The sequence below is a fragment of the Euphorbia lathyris genome, chromosome 1 (genome assembly GCF_963576675.1).
Source record: "Euphorbia lathyris chromosome 1, ddEupLath1.1, whole genome shotgun sequence".
In the NCBI taxonomy this organism is placed as follows: domain Eukaryota; kingdom Viridiplantae; phylum Streptophyta; class Magnoliopsida; order Malpighiales; family Euphorbiaceae; genus Euphorbia; species Euphorbia lathyris.
The window spans coordinates 100,114,274-100,132,965 of NC_088910.1; the positions used below are offsets into that span (position 1 = coordinate 100,114,274).

Genomic DNA, 18,692 nt, shown 5'->3' on the forward strand with positions numbered 1-18,692 from the left:
AGCTATTATAAGGCTTTGCTCCTCCTTTGAGTTCGTAGAGTTCAGACACATTTTTAGAGAGCAGAATCGTGTTGCTGATCGCTTGGCGGCGGCGGGCCATGAAGGGACGTTAGGCGTTACTACCCTTCCTGTTTCCCCTAGTTTCATCTCTCATCTTCTCTTAGAAGATAGGATTGGGGTTAGCTTCCCTAGGCTAATTCCTGGGTAGTTTGTTGTTATTCGTTTTTCTTTTCCTTTTCTACCAAAAAAAAAAACAAAAAAAAGTTTGTGCTAATTATATTTTTTGTATCCTTAATTTTAGATGTCAACAGCAAAATAGTAATTTAAAATCAATTATTTATGTTAACAAAATAAGGTGTTGGTTTTTAGAAAATTTAATAAAATCAGTGAGATAAAGTAAAAAGAGAAAATTGCTTAATACTCTGTTCGGTCCAAACATGGACCGAACCGGATTGGACCAAAAAAAATTGGTTCGGTTCAAACCAAATCGAATTATAATTTGATTCGGTTTGGTTTTAAAAATAAAAGTAATTTGATTCGGTTCGGTTCGGTTTTTGAACCGAATCGGACGATGTTCACCAGTGAAGTTTAAATCTTGAGTTTGACAATAAACATTACTACATTTTAATTGGACGAATGGCCACTTAAACAGGACCAATGAGATTTTGTTTTAAAATTGAGAGGATGAATTGTTTATTAGGGACAAGTTTAGGGGCTTCTGGATGAATTGGACAAAGGGCTTCTGGATGGCAGTTGCCAAGTTGCGTAAATTGTGAATTGGCGCGGAAGTGGTTGGGAATTAAAGAGTGCCGGTCGCCCAAGGGTAACACAGTCAATTCGGATCATTTTCATTTTATGCCCTTTTTGGCCCATTTTGCCATTTGTCAATTTCACTTTCTAATTTTTTTTCTATATATATTTTCGTTTTTCAATCTCTAATCTTAATATTCCCATTATTTTAACATTTTAAATTTTACTTGTGCTTTAATAATACTTTTCTCCATTGCGTGATGCTTATCTCCTTTCTAAAATATTTTTAAATGAATTTATTTATCATTTACAATATTAAGAATTTTTTTAATAATTTATATAAACCCCTTTCTATATGTATATGTATATGCAATTTGGATTACGCCTTTTTACGAGTATTTATAAAATATTTTAGTAGAAAATACTGTAACTTAAAATATTTTAATTACTTTATCAATTTATGTACCAACATCCTAAAAGATAGTAAGTAAAATGGAAAATTAATTATATGATATACTTATTTTATTTTAAATTGTGTTAATTTAGAGAAGAATTGTATGATATAAAATTCATCATTAAAACTAAAGACCTCTAAAGTGCCTTCTATGGTTACTTAGAAGGTTACTTTGTTTTTGACAAAGTACCATTATTTGGTGTGTTTTTACCATTAGATGATGGGTATAAAATTAATCCAATGGTAAAACCACACAAAGTAAGACTTACTTTGTAAAAAAACAAAGTAAGCATAGCCTTTACCAGATCTCTAGTTGGAATTTTAACATTTAGGTGAAAAAGAATCACCTAAATAATTAACAATATCGTAAAGTTTTTTCAAGAAAATTGTAGTAGATATTTAGGTACTGTTTGTTGGGGGTAAATATTGTGCTCTGAAAAATTTTATGCAGAGAAAATATTATGCAAGAAAATAAAATATTTTTCTATTTTTGGCAACAACATTGGAAAATATTTTCCAACCACTAAATATAGATTTTCTGTATTTTTTTTATTTTCAATTGTATATATAAAACAAAAAAAAAAGATTCACATATATTAAGCACAAATGAAGCACCAAAGGAATAGAACATCAAAGAATGGAATAGAAATGTGGAAAACACGAAAACGTTAAAACACGTGAAAAGATGTGGAAAACACGAAAACCTGAAGAAAAAAAATATGGAAAACAGAAAAACGCGTAAAAAAACAAAAAAAATGTGAAAATTTGTTAAAAACACAAAAATCACGAAAAGTAAAAAAAATATTAAAAACATGAAAACGTGGAAAAAAATGAAAAAACATTAAAATGTGAAAAAAAAATAATGTTAAAAATACGAAAAACGTTTTTTCACATTTTCGGTATTTTTTGTACTTTTTCTCGTGTTATTAACGTTATTATGTTTTTTTTTTGCATTTTTTCGTGTTTTCACGTTTAGTTTTTCGGTTTTTTCCTTTTTCACGTTTTCTTTTTTTCGCGTTTTATATTTTTCGCATTTTGTTACTTTTTCGTGTTATTCATGTTTTTTTCGTATTTTTCACCTTTTCGTTTTTTTTATGTTTTCGTGTTGTGTTTGTATTTTTCGTCTTTTCATGTTTATCACGTTTGTCACGTTTTTGTGTTTTAGCATTTTTTACGTTTTCGTATTTTTTGTATTTTTTCACTTTTCGTGTTTTTTGTATTTTTCACGTTTTTGTATATTTCGTGTTTTGTTACTTTTTCGCGTTGTTCATATTTTTCAAGTGTTTTTTTTTTGCGTTTTTGTGTTTTTCGCGTTTGTTTACCTTTTCATGTTTTTTGCGGGTTTTTTCATATTCTCGTGTTTTATAACGTTTTCACGTTATTCATATTTTTTCGTGTTTCATATTTTTCGTACTTTTACATTTTTTAACGTTTTCCCCATTTTTCTCTAAACGCGTATGTTTTGGGAAAAATATTTTACCCTTTTGAAAATTGTAAAACATTTTCCCTTATTTCTTCCTTCCTTTTCCATTGATTTACCACTTATTTTCCTTTGACTTATTTTATTGCCCAAACAAACACTAGAAAATTGAAAAAATATTTTTCTGCATAATATTTTTCTCCAAACAAACATGACCTTAATCACATATTTTATTACTAATAACTATTTAGCTTTTTTTAAGAAACTATTTAACTTATTAAAAACCTATGTTTATTTACTGATTAAGGTTAACTTGAATGGTTAAGGGCTTCAAGTCGTTTAAGTTAGATCTCGAATTTGAGTCCTAGTATATGCAAAAAAAAAAAAAAAAAATTTACTTGTTAGAAGATCCACTAAAGGGTCTCAATCCGAGAATTTGGATAAACTATAAAAAAAAACATATGTTTATTTTCTAAAAAAAACCTATATAACATTAACATATAGTAAAATCTACCAAATTTTTGTTATTTTCCAGTGGATTCACCGAGTTTCTAATCTGAATTTCTGGAATTCCGTTGTGCATTCGACCTTCAATCGCTTTTCAATTGCAGATTTCTAACAGTAATCATCATTTATTGGTTGATGGAGTCTCGGCTTTCACCACACTTGCTGGTTGGGAGAGTCTGCCAAATCTACCGCTTTAAATTCGAGAGCAGATTTTTACAATTAAGTAAGGCCTAGATGATACAAATGTTTGTGTTTGGATGGTTTCCTTTTTAGGTCATTTCAATGTAAATGACTTTTATGATACTTTAAGTCGCCAGCAGCTTGTTGTCCCTATTTCAATTTTATTTGTGTGATCAAGCTTTACCTCCAACTCGTTCATTAATTGTTTGGCGCACCTTACACAATGTGATTCCCACGCACGGTAAATTACAGCAACGAGGTATGCCTTTTGTCTCTCAGTGTTATTTCTGTCTCAAACATAGAGAATCAATATATCATATTTTCTTACATTGTCTTTTTGTTGTTACTTTATGGCAAGTCATTTCAAATCTTTTGGCAAAAGGATTAAATGCACAGGCAGTATTCGGGATTTAATTACTAATGTTATGAATCACAAGTTTAGCAAACAAGTTAGCTTGCTCTGGGTTGTTGCAATCCTCAATGTTATCTGGTTGGTTTGGAAGTATAGAAATTTGGCTTTTTTCGAAGATATCAACCCCAATTTCTTCAACTTGATGCGCCAACTTCGTGCCTTCCTTCAAGAGGTTGATAAAAAAAACCATTCGGCTTCAACTTTGAATAACATGACAAAATTTCATGTTTTGCGCCAGCAGCATATTAGAAGTCGTTTATCCCGTACGCCTCGGATAATTGGAATGACTTGGTAGCCTCCAATTTATGGATGGCTTAAAGTCAATACTGATGGTTCAGCTAATGGAGCTCCGGGACAGGCAGTTCGGGTGGTATTTTTCGCACAGCTCGAAGATTTCCTGAGGGTTGCTTTGGGTTCGTCTTACGCCTATGTCGCGGAACTTCGTGCAACAATTTATGCTATTTCTGTAGCTTGGCGACGAGGATGGCATTGCCCCTAGCTTGAGTGTGATTCCATTTATGTGGTAAATCTTCTTAAGCATGGTTCTAATCTGGTTCCATGAGAGCTTATACATGAACATGATTGCTTGTAGTGTTTAGTTTACATTTCGAGTATGCGCTTCCTTATGATTTATATCTTCCGAAAGGAGAATAGAGCAGTTGACGCCTTGGCTCGATTTGGTCAAACTGGTGAGGGAATAAGTTGGTGGAATTCGGCACCAACATTTTGCAATACTTTCATTTCTTATGATTTTAACCTTGTTAAGCAATTTCGCTTTGTGTAATTTATTTCGAATACTTTATTACGTTTTGGTTTTCTCTTTTTAATGTATTGGGCCTAGCTTGTTGTGGTGTGTCGAGGGTGCCAACCTAGTTGGGACGCTCGTCCTCCTCTCTTTTACCAACTTCCCGCTTTTATTCAAAAAAACATTTAAATATAATTATATCCTTAATTATAAGTTTAACATAAAAATAATAATAATAACTTGTCAAAAAAAACATAAAAATAATAAATAAAATTTATCAAATATTATTTTACTAACAACAATGCATAACTACCAACTAAAAATCAATCAAAGGATAATTTTTATGGTAATAAAAATCAATAATTTTTGGAAGTTAATTTAGTAGGATTTGGAATGTGATTTATTATTTATATGAATTTTAATTTATTACATAGATAAATAAAACTGATATTTTTCATTGAAAGAAAGGGAAAAAAAAGGTGGGCTTGTCCATTTCTACTCCGTGGACTTTGTGCTCTGAATATCAAGACAGCACGAAACTGCCTAAAAACCATATACACCAAAGAGAGAGAAAGCACCTCTCTCATCCTCATGTCATTTCTAAACAATCTCTCATGCTTTCTAATTCGCTACTGAGTTCATCATCTTCCATTTCCAAGGCTTCAATTACAGAGGGAAACAAAGAAAGCAACCGTTTTTATAGATAAAGTTTAGATTTTTAAGTTTTTCTCTCCAATGGCTGAGAAACAAAACTCCATTTCTACTGCTACTAAAGCTACTCCGCCGATAACAGCACCATCACGACCCACAATAACTCTTCCCCCTAGGTCTTCTGTGGATTTCCTTTACACTGGCGGATTTAGCCCTGGCCCCATGACTCTTCTCTCCTCTTTTTTCCCTGATAATTACCCAGACTCTGATTCCCGTTCTTTCTCCCAGCTACTTGCTGGTGCTATGGCTTCTCCAGTTGCCAGACCTGCTTTCTTCACTGATGCTTCTTTACCTAATAATAATAATTCTTCTTCTTTTTCGAAGCAGGATGGCTCAGGTAGTAATACTAATTTGGGGTTTAAGCAGAGTAGGCCTATGAATTTGGTTGTGGCTCATTCTCCCATGTTTACTGTCCCTCCTGGGTTAAGCCCTTCTGGTTTGTTGAACTCGCCTGGCTTCTTTTCTCCTCCTCAGGTAATTGTTTAATTGGATCTGAAATTGTGCGGTTTTGTTCCTGATTTCCTGTTTGCTGTCTTAGTTTAGTGTTTTGTGATTTTGAACAATTGAGAGGTGTTAGGTGGTGTTTGTTTTGATTTTTTTATTTCTGCAAATGGTTATGAGAACGTTTTGGGTTCATGATATTTGTTTTTTATGCTAATTTGAAGGAGTTTGCCTTGTAATTTGATTGTTCTTTTGGTTGATGATACTGTTGGCTTCTTCTTGTTTATGTTATTTGAGAAAGGCTTGACATTTACTGGTCTAAATATGATTCTCTCATGTTATTGCTCTTGGTTTTTCAATGATATTATCTTCAATTTGAAAGAAAATCAATGTCTGAAGTATATTGGAAGGAATGAGATTTTGGCACTTGTAAGCTTTTTGGTTGGACTTTCTGGTGATTAAATATTTTCCTTTTATGTTTTCGTTATTCCTTGCCAGGGCATCATCAACTTAACTAGTTTAATCATGAGTTGCAAGTAGTTTGTCCGTACACAACAGTACTTGTTCAAGTCCTGAGAACTGCTTTGCACATTGAGGATTTTATATCCATGTTTCTCAGATGAAAAAAATTGATGTGCTTATGAGATTTCAGAAAGTTGACTTTTTAGTAATCAAAGAAGGTTGAGAGGAAATTATACTTTTGATTTATGTTAAGACATTCTTTCCTGTTTGAACCATATAATGCTTATGCATAGGGTCATTAAGTGTGTCCCTTGTACAACATAGAGTATTTGGAAGTAATTGAACTGTGGAACATACCTTATAAAGAGATTAGCTTTCAGCCTAATTAAGCAGTCGAAAACATACTTTATTGCTCAGTTTGTTTAAATGTGGTGGTTTGATATCTTCCTTTATGCAGAGTCCCTTTGGAATGTCCCACCAACAAGCCTTGGCACAGGTTACCGCTCAAGCTGCACTAGCTGCCCAATCTCAGATGCACATGCAGGCTCATTACCAACCTGTCACATTAACAGATTCCAGTGAATTAATGAAGGACAGTTCATCCTTTCCTCCTGTTGAAGCTTCACAGCAGCAGACACAGATTGCCGCTCAAGCTGCACAGCAGACAAAGGTTACCGCTCAAGCTGCACAGCAGACACAGGTTACTGCTCAAGCTGCACGACCTGCCCAATCTCGGATGCACTTGCAGGTTCATTATCAACCTGTCACGTTAACAGCTTCCAGTGAATTAATGAAGGACAGTTCATCCTTTCCTCCTGTTGAAGCTTCACAGCAGCAGCAGACACTGCCCTCCACGTCTGCACCTCAAAGTTCCATGGTGGAACCATCAGAACCCTCACACTCTGATAGGAAACAGCAACCTCTTGCTGTTGACAAGCCCAGTGATGATGGCTACAACTGGCGCAAATATGGGCAGAAGCCGATTAAGGGTAGTGAGTACCCACGAAGTTATTATAAGTGCACGCATCTGAATTGTCCGGTCAAAAAGCAGGTTGAGCGCTCTAGTGACGGCCAGATAACTGAGATTATCTATAAAGGACATCACAACCATGAGCTGCCTCAACCCAATAAGCGTGCAAAAGATAACAATGACCAAAATGGAATTATGAATTCTCAGGCTAGGCCCGAACCTAGTTCTCAAAATGAAGGTGGTAATATCAACAAGTTGAGCGAAACAATATCTTCTCATTCATTGTCCGGGAGGGATCAGGAGTCCACTCAAGTGGATCCCACAGAGCCACCAGCTGGATCAAGTGACAGTGAGGAAGCAGGTGATGGAGCGACGAGAGCAGAAAGGAGTGTGGATGAACCTAACCCGAAAAGAAGGCAAGTTAGAAATTTATTTACAGTATGTAATCACTCCCAGATCTTTTTTCTGCCTAATTTTCTGACTTTTTTTTTTTAATGGATGGCAGGCAAATTGATGTTGGAACATCTGAGGTTGCTGTACCTCACAGGACAGTAACAGATGCAAAAATCATTGTTCAAACAAGAAGTGAAGTTGATCTTTTAGATGATGGCTACAGGTGGCGCAAGTATGGCCAGAAGGTGGTCAAAGGGAATCCTCATCCAAGGTGATTACTGCTTTAGTATTCTTTAGCTGTAGTTTTTTGTATCTCCAATGTCTAGTGAATCCCAGGGAACTTTGCAAAAGTAATAATTTCATTGAGAATGTAATCACACCAAATCCACCTTATTATATGGTTTTGGAATGACCTCAAAGTTACTAAGGCCTTGAAAACCAGTTATTTATAACTACTTCACTAGTTCAAAGATTGATCAGCAATAGAGCATTTTACTTTAAAAAACCCTTCAGAAGTACTCTTAGCGTGTGCAGAAAAATTATGCCCAGAGCCCACAAGATTTTTGAAGAAATAGCAATATGCTTGGGGTTCATAGCCCCCTGAACTTACTTAAATTGATATGAGTCACCCCCCAAGTCCTACTTGCAGAGAAAAGTGATGATTTGGACAAGTTGAAGCACATATTACTTTAAGCAAGTTCAAGTAGCCAATAGACCACATTTACGTTGACCTATGTCTCATAGTATACTGTGTGAATCCTTTCAAAGTCCTCTTTTTGCCTAGAATTTCATGTTCATGTTTCAGAAATACAGATGGTTGCACACTGTTCATTCTTCTTGTCCTTTGTATCTGTCACAAGACCCTGTCTTGCAGCGGATTCTTCTTTTTCCTTTTTTTTTCTAGTTACATATTCTGCCTTATATCAGACCTCATCTGCTGTTAAACCAGCTTGTCTTCTGTTTTTGGTAATTAATCCGATTGGTTAGACACACTTTACGTAGATCATCTCCCCATTAATGTTTGTTGCGTACACTAGGACTCAACTTGAGATCTCTGCTTAAGAGATTTTGAGGCCCTTAACCACTCGAGCCAACCAACCAGGGCTGTTGTCTGATTTCAGTGTCACATATTCTCAGCCCTTTTTCACTCTCATAAAACTAATTACCTTTGTCTTTGCCCTTCTCATAAAGTATTTGATATTAGTTTATCTTTTGTGTGCAAGAACAAGTTGCTTTGTACTTGATCTCCTCCTTGATAGCATCATTACCATCCTTGAGTTTGGAATACTAGGAAAATGCAATTTGGTCGTATGGTTTGATTCTCATATGCAATTATTGGTAATTTCTGGTCATTGTAGTTGTTAATGGCAACGCCATGGCACAAGTGTTGTGTGCCCGCGAATAGGATCTCATCACAGGTCTGTTCACCGGAAAATTCCCTTGATTTCCCTTGTTGCTCTTGTTCTTCGTGCAACTTATTTTGAAAACTCTGTAGCCATTTGTAAGAGATCGCTAAAACTCCCTGTATTAATTTTTTATCTGTAAAATTCTGCCCCTTTATTCATAAGAAAAACCCTCTTTTATAGAAGAGTACAAGGTTTATGCGTAAAGGACTTGTACAAGAATTAGGAATAAAAATAAAGACTAGAATCCTACTAGAAATAGAAGACTTACAAAGCAGGAATAAAAATAAAGACTAAGAATCCTACTAGAAATAGAAGAATGACAAAACAGGAAATAGGAATAAAAATAAAGACTTAAGAATCCTACTGAAAATAGAAGACTGAAAAAAAATAGGAAAAGAGGAAAAAATAAAGACTAGCGATGTTGCTTTGGCGTGGACAGGGTTATCATAGGTGTGCTGTGGCACGCCTTTTGTGTCTCATGTTATTTTTTTAGGGTTTTTAGATTATTTACCCACATGTTCAATCTGCACCGTTGGATTAGACACATCTAGTGTCCAAAAATAAACAAAAACAAAAGGAAAGCAGACAGACTTTCAAAATTGAGAGAGAGAGATGCATAATGGGAAACAAAGAGAGAAGAAGCACACAACAAGAGTAAATACCAGAAAATAAAAAGAAGCAAACAAGGGCAGAACTTGAAGTTGGAGACTTTTGATAAGAAGTAGCTACTAGTCAACTAAGGATTTACTATTTAGTTGAACGCTAACTTTAGAATATAGGGTTTATTGCATGTTAGAATTTATGATAAAGTATATTGACATGATTTAATATTTGTTGCATTTTGATTTTAAAGTTTACAATTTCTTATATCTTAAATATTACCATCCAATTGGGTTAGGCTATGCTTACTTTGTTTTTGACAAAGTAAGCCTTACTTTGTTTTTACCACCATTGGATGGACTTACTTTGTTAAAGTCTACCATCATCAAATGGTGAAAAAAACAAAGTAAACTTTACTTTGTTAAAAACAAATTCTATATGATTTTATTCTTTTAGTGCGACACATAGGTGCCGTGCGCCTTTAATAACCATGTTGGTCATTTCAGAAGAAAAGGCCAAGAATTTCATGCCATCTACATATGTGGCCGCTAATTTTCTTCCTATGGGGTTTTAGGCATTATCAATATATATCCCACAATACTGATAGGGTGGACCAGCAGAAGATTGACATTTTTAACTTTCGTGATTTATCTTTGGAACTTGACGAGTAGGATGTTGACATGTCATATTTTTAGTTATACATGTTTATCATATGTGGAATGATGTTTAGTCAGAACAAGCTCTATGAGGGTAAATTACACTGATGGCGTCCTTACTAAAATGATGGCCACTTAACTTCAAAACAGGCCATAAAAGTTACTCAACTTTACTCTTCACGAACATAAAAGTTCTTTAACCATTCATTTATTCGTTTGGTTTTTTAAGTTTATATTCTGACCCATGTAAAACTAAGCCAAGATTTGCAACTGCAATGATCTCAGCTAGCACCCATTTGTATTACTTCCAATGACGGTTCTGTTCAAAGCCAAGGCATTCTTTTCCAAAATAACTATTTGCTGTGTCTTTCTTGTATATTCTTCTCCTGAATTTCATAACTGCTTTCACAAAATTTCTGAAGCAGTGCTTCTGTGAACAGGAGTTATTACAAGTGTACTAGTACAGGATGCAATGTTCGTAAACATGTCGAGCGAGCTGCAGCAGACCCCAAAGCCGTGATTACTACATACGAGGGGAAACATAATCACGATGTTCCAGCAGCTAGACACAGCAGCCATAACGCAGCCAACAGCAATGCACTGCAATTGAAACCCCAAAAGCTCGTGGCAAATAAGCATTCTATGATTGAAGGTATGGACTTGGGAAACAGTGATCAAAGACCAGTACTTCTGAGACTGAAAGAAGAGGAAATTGCAGTATAAATGCTCTAGCCGAGAGCGACAATTATGATTTGGTCAATTGACATGGAGAAGGAAAGTTAATTCAAATTTGTGAGAGTTTGGCGGTAAATGGTTCTACTTTTGCCCTTCACTTTTTGGATAAAGATTAGTGTTTACCATTTGATAGAGAATGCTGTATTTATTTCACTTTTTTGTAACTAAATTTCACAAATTGACATTGTATATGATCATTCACATTATAGTGAAAGATATGCCAATAACAAATGTTTGTATGCAGTTCAAGTGCCATTTTTAGGATGCTGTCTCTCTCCTAGTTATGTTCATGCTGAATTTTTCAATTTGCAAAATGAAGATCCTGTTGTTTGTTGAGTGGTGAAATACACAACTTTTAATTCTTTTCTTCTGTAATTATCTTGGCTTCGAAATTAATGAAGGGATATATAACAACTCGGTTCAAAGGGGATAGCGTCAGGTAGAAGCCTGTTCAAGGCCAAAAACATATCGGGACTAAGGTTTTGTTGTTGTTGTTGTAGACTATTATAGGATGAATCAAACAAGAAGTTTATCTTAGATGTCAATGCTATCAACATTACTAGTAGCTCTGTAGAGTGTTTAGGCATGGTTTGGCAGTTGTTTTTATTCTTTTAATAAAGTAATGAGGTGACTATGATTTCTAAGATTTCATTGTTTTGTAGTTACTTTGTCAAAATTGTCATCTTCTGTAACAGGAGTTATGAACTGTTTAAAGAAAGCAAAAAGTAAAGAAGAAAATCCATAGTGTGTCTGTCTGGTCTGGTCTGGTTCAAATAAAGAGGTTGGACAAATCACAAGATCCAAGGTCCGACATACTTCAAAAGGATGTCCAAACTCATGCTAACCAAATCTCCTTCCCAACAGTCTTTCTCTTGAAACTTTAAAGCTTTTTTCCATTCCTTCAAACTATGCATAAAATGAAACTTGTTCATCAATTTTTCAAATCAAATAATTGTTTCTTTTTTAGTTTAATAATTAGAGTTGGAGCTTTAATAATTTTTACTGAACGAGTGGGACTACTATTCTACCTGTTTTTTACTTTCTAAAATAAAACAAGTATGAAAGGATTTACTTAATATCTTTTTCTTGGTGATGAGAGAAAATAAACAAAAACTACAAAGCAATCAATATGTTAAAGCGACACTTAGGTCTCAAAGAGGATATATTGAATGTATACAAAAGGCACGTCACATTCGTGATTTCTCAAAAAGAGAGAACATGCATAATCCGCTAACCATTCAGCTACTCCTCTCACGATGCGAGTTAACAAAAAAGACATTCTAATTTCTATTTCGAAGCTTACGACATTGAGAATTATTAATCAAGAGAAAACATGAATAGTGGGGGCATTATAAACCATGAAGCCTAAAACGATTTGAGAATCCAACTCAACAATAACACGCATGTAACCTTTCTCCCATGTACGAGACAACTCAAAATAAAGACCCTAAAGCTCTGCTACAAAGGCCGAACAAATCCCAACATTCACAACAAAATCCCAAATCCAATTTCCAATGGTATTTAATAGAGATAGTTATTAAACTTCATGGGTTAATTTATAAATGACCAGTAAGTTAGCTATGACACATGGATTAATTTGTAATTATACAAACAAATAGGAATATAGCATTAGAAGTTTGTTAGTATATAAAATAATGTAATTTGTCTTTACGGGTTAAGAATTCTAATGTAAATTCAATCTTTAATCAACATGATTTCATCTTCTTCGATCATAATTTCTTCATTCTCTATTTCTATTAGTATTCCAAATCAGTAGGCAAACCTTGTATCAATTTTACAAGTGTCATCCGTATTAAGTTTCACCCATCCATGATTTGGAGGATGCCAACTTACACAAGATAGCTCAATTCTCTTCTTAAACACATCCACATTGTCCCTAGTAAAGACATACTCGTTCTGCCACCTTCAGAGCCACCAAAGCGAAATAAAAAGATAACACGCCAATCAACACCCTTATAATTACAATTAATGCTCAAAATTATATCCAACCAGTTTGCCAAATAGAAGAGTAAAACATGAGCCTATTACAACTCGAGACAAGTCAATCTCACAACTTTTTCGCACAAACACGGTCTTGTAACAAATGGAGCTCCGATTTTGGCAACCCACAGACAACAAAGTCTAAAGACAAATCCAAATAGCATCAAACACGATTCGAATTATAGAGAATACTATTGCAAGCCAATAACTAATAGAAAACATGCATCATCTCAAGAACTGGGAGCTTCCAAATACGATCCAAAATCCTCCCATTATTATGGGTAACAGAGGAGTGAATAAACGAGTAGGCAGATACTAAAGTATACTGAACAGTCCTCGAAACATGCAAGTGCCAACAATTCCTTTGCACCTCCAAACAAAAATAATTACGGTATTTATTATCATGATTATAGCATAACATTAATATTTTTACAACCATTACGGTTGTAAAAGGATTATGTCAATATAATTTTATTCTTTAGTGTCATTATAGTTGTAAAATAGTATTGGTATTTTTATGGTTGTAATACGAAATATATTTATCGAGTTCGAAAGAATAAAAAAAAAAAAAAAAAAAAAAACAACCTCAATTTGATCAACCTCAACATGAATAATTGAGAAAACCTCAATTTTTAAAAGATTAATATGGTATAATGTATCTGTTATTGGCAAGTCCAACAACTATATAATAATAGGACCCCCAAACGGAAAACAATAACAGAACTTCCCTAACGGTTACATTTCACCTTTCTTCTCTCTCTCTCTTCCCCCCTTCTTTTTCTCTGCTTTTTTCAAAAACAAAAAACGAAGACTCGAAAAAGAGAGATAGCCATACCTTAGACTCACTCACATTACTGTTATCTCTCTTCCTCCTTTCCTCAAAAACATGAACCTAATTGGACCCATCTCTTCTTCCTTTTATCTCGCTCTCTTTTTCCACCGGACATTCTGCCCTTTTCTCGCACCATTCTTCATTTGTTTTCCCAACAAAAACATCTCTTCTCTTCTTTCTTTGTCTTTTCTCTTCATTCCGATTCAACCCCAATTTGATGTGATGAGATAGTGCTAAACCAGAATTACACCCATTTTCCCTATCTGGGTTCCGCCCTAGATGCGGGTCAATGGGTTGCGTTCACTCCAAACGGGCTGATCCCTCCCCTGTTTTAGACTATTCCTCTGTATGTCCACCGCCGCTATTGCCTTATAGTGACCGGGGTTCGGCGGTTTCATCGAGACATCCATCTGGGCCTTTGAATTCTATCCAGAAATGGAGAAAAGATTCTAGAGATGGCAGTAGAAGGCGAAAGGAGATTGTTGATGTTGATAAGAATGTTGCGGAAGAGCTAAATGAGGATCGAAATTGCAATGTTGTTCAAAACAAGAAGTTGAAGAGAAGGCCCTCTGGAGGATTCAGTGGACCGCTTAGCTTCAAATTGGGATTCTCCCACCGTAATGTTGGGGCTGAGCAGATTGCTGCTGGCTGGCCTAGTTGGCTCAGTTCTGCTGCTGCTGAAGCTATTCAGGGTTGGGTGCCTCTAAAGGCTGATGCTTTTCAGAAATTAGAAAAGGTATCAACACTTCATCATATAATAATTGTTATCATTGGATTTCAGCTCAATGCAGCTAGTTTTTTAGGCAATGGAATTTCCTACTTCAATACTTTTTGGGAAAAGTTTCTGTCATTGCATTGATTTCCAATTTATAATTTTAATGTCTACGTGATAAAGTTAAGGGAAAGGATAAAAATAGAACTGAAAATTTGAGTTATTACAAATGTTATCTAATGTTGTTGGGTTCTTATGGGTGCTAATCTTCCTTTATGTATCAGTTTTCAACCTTTAGAAGGTACAAATTGTGAGAGTATGAAATTAGATATTAAAGCTTGCAATTCAACAAAGGCATGCAAAATTAAGCCGAGATGATGGTGCAAAACCAGAGTTGCATCTTTTCCTATACGAATAGAGATTAGATAACATTACTGGTTGTATAATTTGAAAATGTTAAAATGATTCACGTGTCTTCTTGACACAGCCAACAAAGGAATTTGTGATTGAGTTGTAAATTTAATTCAATTTAGATTTTGAGAAACTTCAATTATCCTCAAATTTGCATGGGAACATCATCGGTATATGATAGTTAAAAACTTGGGAAGATTTAGCACGTGCTTTGATTATGTCTTTAACTTTTCCATGCTTTTCATTTCATTATTTGCTTGTGCTACAATACTTGCTTCAATGCTCATGCTTTGGTATTTAGTAACTCACAATTTCCAACAACTCTTATTTGCAATATGTAGATTGGACAAGGCACATACAGCAGTGTGTTCCGAGCACGCGAAGTTGCAACTGGGAGAATGGTTGCACTGAAAAAGGTCCGGTTCGACAATTTTCAGCCAGAGAGCATTAGGTTTATGGCACGTGAAATACTGATTCTTCGCAGGCTCGACCATCCAAACATCATAAAGTTGGAGGGAATAATTACTTCTCGATTATCAGGCAGTGTATACCTTGTATTTGAGTATATGGAGCATGATCTTGCTGGACTATCGTCTTCTCCAGAGATCAAGTTCAGTGAGTCACAGGTTTGTTAGTGACATCAAAATCCTTATCTATTTCGTCTCATTTTTCAAAAGAAAAAGAAAATCAGTGACTTGTTTTTTGCTCGTACCTGGTAAGAGGTTTTTAAGCTTTGGTTGTCTTTGTGGTTAGATTAAGTGTTACATAAAGCAACTACTATGCGGAATCGAGCATTGCCATACACGAGGTGTCATGCATCGAGATATAAAGGTATCCAACATTTTGGTTAACAATGATGGAATTCTAAAAATTGGAGATTTTGGGCTTGCGAATGTTCTTAGTGAAAAGAACAAACATCAACTAACAAGTCGTGTAGTGACTTTATGGTACCGCCCGCCAGAACTTTTGATGGGTTCAACAAGTTATGGAGTATCAGTGGATCTGTGGAGTGTTGGCTGTGTATTTGCAGAACTTCTCCTCGGGAAGCCTCTCTTCAAGGGGAGAACTGAGGTAATCAAGACATTATATTTCAGTATCTTCTAATAAGTATATATCATTCTAGTACAACACTTCTTGAGAAAAATTAAAATTTATTGATTTTAATTGACTCAAAACAGTTCCAACGAGATATCGAATTTTCAGTAGATAATTGAAGTCAGTGTTCTTGTGTACTTGGCAGTTGAAATTAATAAGTTTTTCCCTTGAATCAGGTTGAACAATTACATAAAATCTTCAAGCTTTGTGGTTCTCCTTCCGATGAATACTGGAAACAAGCTAAGCTTTCTAATGCTACCGTGTTTAAACCGCAACATCTTTATGAAAGTTCACTTCAGCAGAGGTTTAAGGATTACCCAACAGCAGCTGACCTGATAGAAACTTTTCTTTCAATAGAACCAGAAAAACGCGGGACTGCCACATCTGCTCTTCTGGCTCAGGTCACACCAACTGAAACTTTGATCCACCAGTAATTATCTATTTCAAGCTAAAGATAAAAGAATTCTATCGAATTTTAGAATCTGCGGTTTATGAGATTATGTTGTTTGTTTTTTCTACTGAAGCTCTCAAAATGTTTCCTCTTATTTACCTTATTTTATTTTATTTTATTTCTTGTCTGTAGTACTTCAACACGGCACCATATGCATGTGAACCATCAAACTTGCCAAAGTATCCACCTAACAAAGAATTGGATGCTAAATATCGAGAAGACGTACGAAGGTAAAAACATTTAATTCGTTGCAATGAGTTTACCAGAGTAGAAAAATGTTAGCTCATCTAACCATCACTGAATGATTGTTGTCCCTCCAGGAAAATGGCTGGTGGTAGGATGAGAGATATTGGGGCACCAAGAAAACCGAGAAGAGTTAATAAAACATTGCAAGACCAGAACAATTTCAATAAATTTATACCAACGAAGGTCTCTTTCTCTCTCTCTCTCTCTCTCTCTCTCTTGCTAGACTCGAGAAAGATACCTTATTCCCAATACTTGGATGCTTTGTTTATTCAGGAAGTGAAAGAGAATACTCAGTTTGTTCCTAAGAAGATGAATGACAGTAATAGCCAGGTGATGAATGGGGAAAGAGGAGGTATGAACATAGAAAAAAGATCTTCATGCGACACAATCTTGGAAATTTCCGAAGCAACAAAAAGGGACTCAGTTTTCACAGGGCCAGCACCAATCACGGCGTCAAGTGGCTTTGAATGGGCAAAAAGGCGGCAAGAGGATGCTACCTCCACATTATCTTGTGACCAATCTATCTCAATGAGTCAAATTAGTGAATTAGATTCATCAAAGTTTAACTTTGCAAACAGTCCGTTTAACTTTCCAAAAGATGAAAAACAAGATTATAATGAGGGTATGCCCAAACATCGCTTGCCGAAGCAGCGGAATCGCAATGGACGTGATACATTAGGTTCTTTTGATTCCTCTAATATATACTATTTTTATGACTCGAAGGCTATTGACGAAGCCAATGGTCTAGGAAGAAATCTGGTGAGGGTGCACTATGGCCAAATGTCTCATTTTATGAATGATTATAACTAGTTCTTTTGAATTAATTATTCCTAGTGTTTTTTAGCCCAAGTGTTCTTTTCCACTGTTAAAAAAAATTATGTTACTAAGTCAAACTTACTGCTTAACTTTGTTAGGGCGACTGTGAAGAACGAGAGAAGGTTGAATTTTCTGGACCATTGCTGACTCAGGCATACAAAATGGATGAGATTTTGCAAAGGAATGAAAATCAGATTCGCCAAGCAACTCGTAGATCAAGGTTGGGTGCAGGTAAAAGTAACTTGAATTCTACAGGTTGTTAATTCGATGCATGAAGAAGTTCTTCTTGATCTGCTTAAATGATTAAAGCATGTAGGAAAAACGTACAAAAAGTTGTCCTGTTTGATACAGAAGGAAATATAACTGGAATGACATGAATCACTTGTGCCAAAATTCAACAAAGGAGAAAATAAACTATATTCAATTATATTGCACATCATAGGGAATAATCAGACATGAAAATGCTTTATATATATATATATATATATAGTTTAAGAGAATCAAGAAGTGTAAAAGGTTCAGTTTTTGTTCTGCAGAAGTATGATGATGAATGTGAAGTGAAAATGGAAAACCTTACGGCCAAAAGAAGACAGGCAAATGCAGAGCTGCTAGCTATTTTGGGATCTAGTTGCTTGTTGGCTCTGTGCTTTGAAATCCTCAAGAGTACAAATTCTATTATGATCTCGGTCTACTGAGCTGCCCTTGCCTGTAAGAAATTTTGATCTTGGAATTAATTGTATACGAGTTCACACATGGGTTGTATTTGAATCATAATCATCTGAAATTTTGTACTGGGTAATCAACTGATCCGATTACAAAGTACTGCCAAATTTCAAGGCGAAGGGGGGCTTAAACCAAACAAGAAAAGGAAATGGTGGAAATTGTGGATGGCTTCCTTTTTTTGAGGGGAGAGAAACAGAATATTTAGGTGGGAGGATTGTAAATCCTAGTAGTTATATTCAATTCAAATTAAAACATGTTTTGAAGGATAGACAATATATAATAGCATATACTAATGAATATGAAGTATTTTCTAATTTAGTATTTTACTATCCATTTGTAGAAAATGCAGCAGAACTTCATCAGTAACTGTTTTTGTCATCATCAATGATGGCTGAGATTGGACTCTAATGCCTAATGACTTGTACGACCAGCTATTTGATATCAAATAAATAATTTTATTTAAGAGTAATGACTCTAATTTTTTTATTAAAAATTAAATAAAATCATTTTACTCTCTATTGTGACGATTAAATTTGTTATCATACTCTCAATGTATAATGAGA

The 18,692-nt window shown here is 35.0% G+C and overlaps 2 protein-coding genes across 3 annotated transcripts; both read left to right on the forward strand.

The window, feature by feature from the left end:
• The first annotated feature begins 4,994 nt into the window (after positions 1-4,994).
• On the forward strand, positions 4,995-11,085 carry LOC136208808 (probable WRKY transcription factor 3). Its single transcript, XM_066000055.1, has 4 exons — positions 4,995-5,653; positions 6,540-7,468; positions 7,558-7,716; positions 10,548-11,085. The coding sequence occupies exons 1-4, from the start codon at positions 5,204-5,206 to the stop codon at positions 10,828-10,830; spliced, it is 1,821 nt and encodes a 606-aa protein (XP_065856127.1). The 5' UTR covers positions 4,995-5,203; the 3' UTR covers positions 10,831-11,085.
• Positions 11,086-13,724: 2,639 nt separating this feature from the next.
• Positions 13,725-18,601, forward strand: LOC136208801 (cyclin-dependent kinase C-2 C-like). 2 transcript variants are annotated; one of them, XR_010677289.1, is made up of 10 exons: positions 13,725-14,411; positions 15,140-15,424; positions 15,552-15,869; positions 16,070-16,294; positions 16,477-16,574; positions 16,665-16,773; positions 16,864-17,349; positions 17,505-17,637; positions 17,943-18,114; positions 18,470-18,601. XR_010677289.1 is itself a non-coding variant. In XM_066000037.1 (9 exons), exons 1-9 carry the CDS (start codon positions 13,965-13,967, stop codon positions 17,948-17,950), a joined length of 2,109 nt encoding a protein of 702 aa, XP_065856109.1. In that variant the 5' UTR covers positions 13,725-13,964; the 3' UTR covers positions 17,951-18,447. The 2 variants fall into 2 exon arrangements, 1 of the variants encoding a protein (XP_065856109.1); XM_066000037.1 differs by lacking the exon at positions 18,470-18,601 and having other exon boundaries at positions 17,943-18,447.
• Positions 18,602-18,692: the final 91 nt, after the last annotated feature.

Coding starts and splice junctions, on each gene's coding strand:
- LOC136208808 (XM_066000055.1), top strand. CDS start 5,204: ATGGCTGAGAAACAAAACTCCATTTCTACTGCTACTAAAGCTACTCCG. Junction 5,654..6,539: donor GCTTCTTTTCTCCTCCTCAG/GTAATTGTTTAA, acceptor TCCTTTATGCAG/AGTCCCTTTGGAATGTCCCA. Junction 7,717..10,547: donor AAAGGGAATCCTCATCCAAG/GTGATTACTGCT, acceptor TTCTGTGAACAG/GAGTTATTACAAGTGTACTA.
- LOC136208801 (XM_066000037.1), top strand. CDS start 13,965: ATGGGTTGCGTTCACTCCAAACGGGCTGATCCCTCCCCTGTTTTAGAC. Junction 15,870..16,069: donor TCTTCAAGGGGAGAACTGAG/GTAATCAAGACA, acceptor CCCTTGAATCAG/GTTGAACAATTACATAAAAT. Junction 16,295..16,476: donor CATCTGCTCTTCTGGCTCAG/GTCACACCAACT, acceptor TCTTGTCTGTAG/TACTTCAACACGGCACCATA.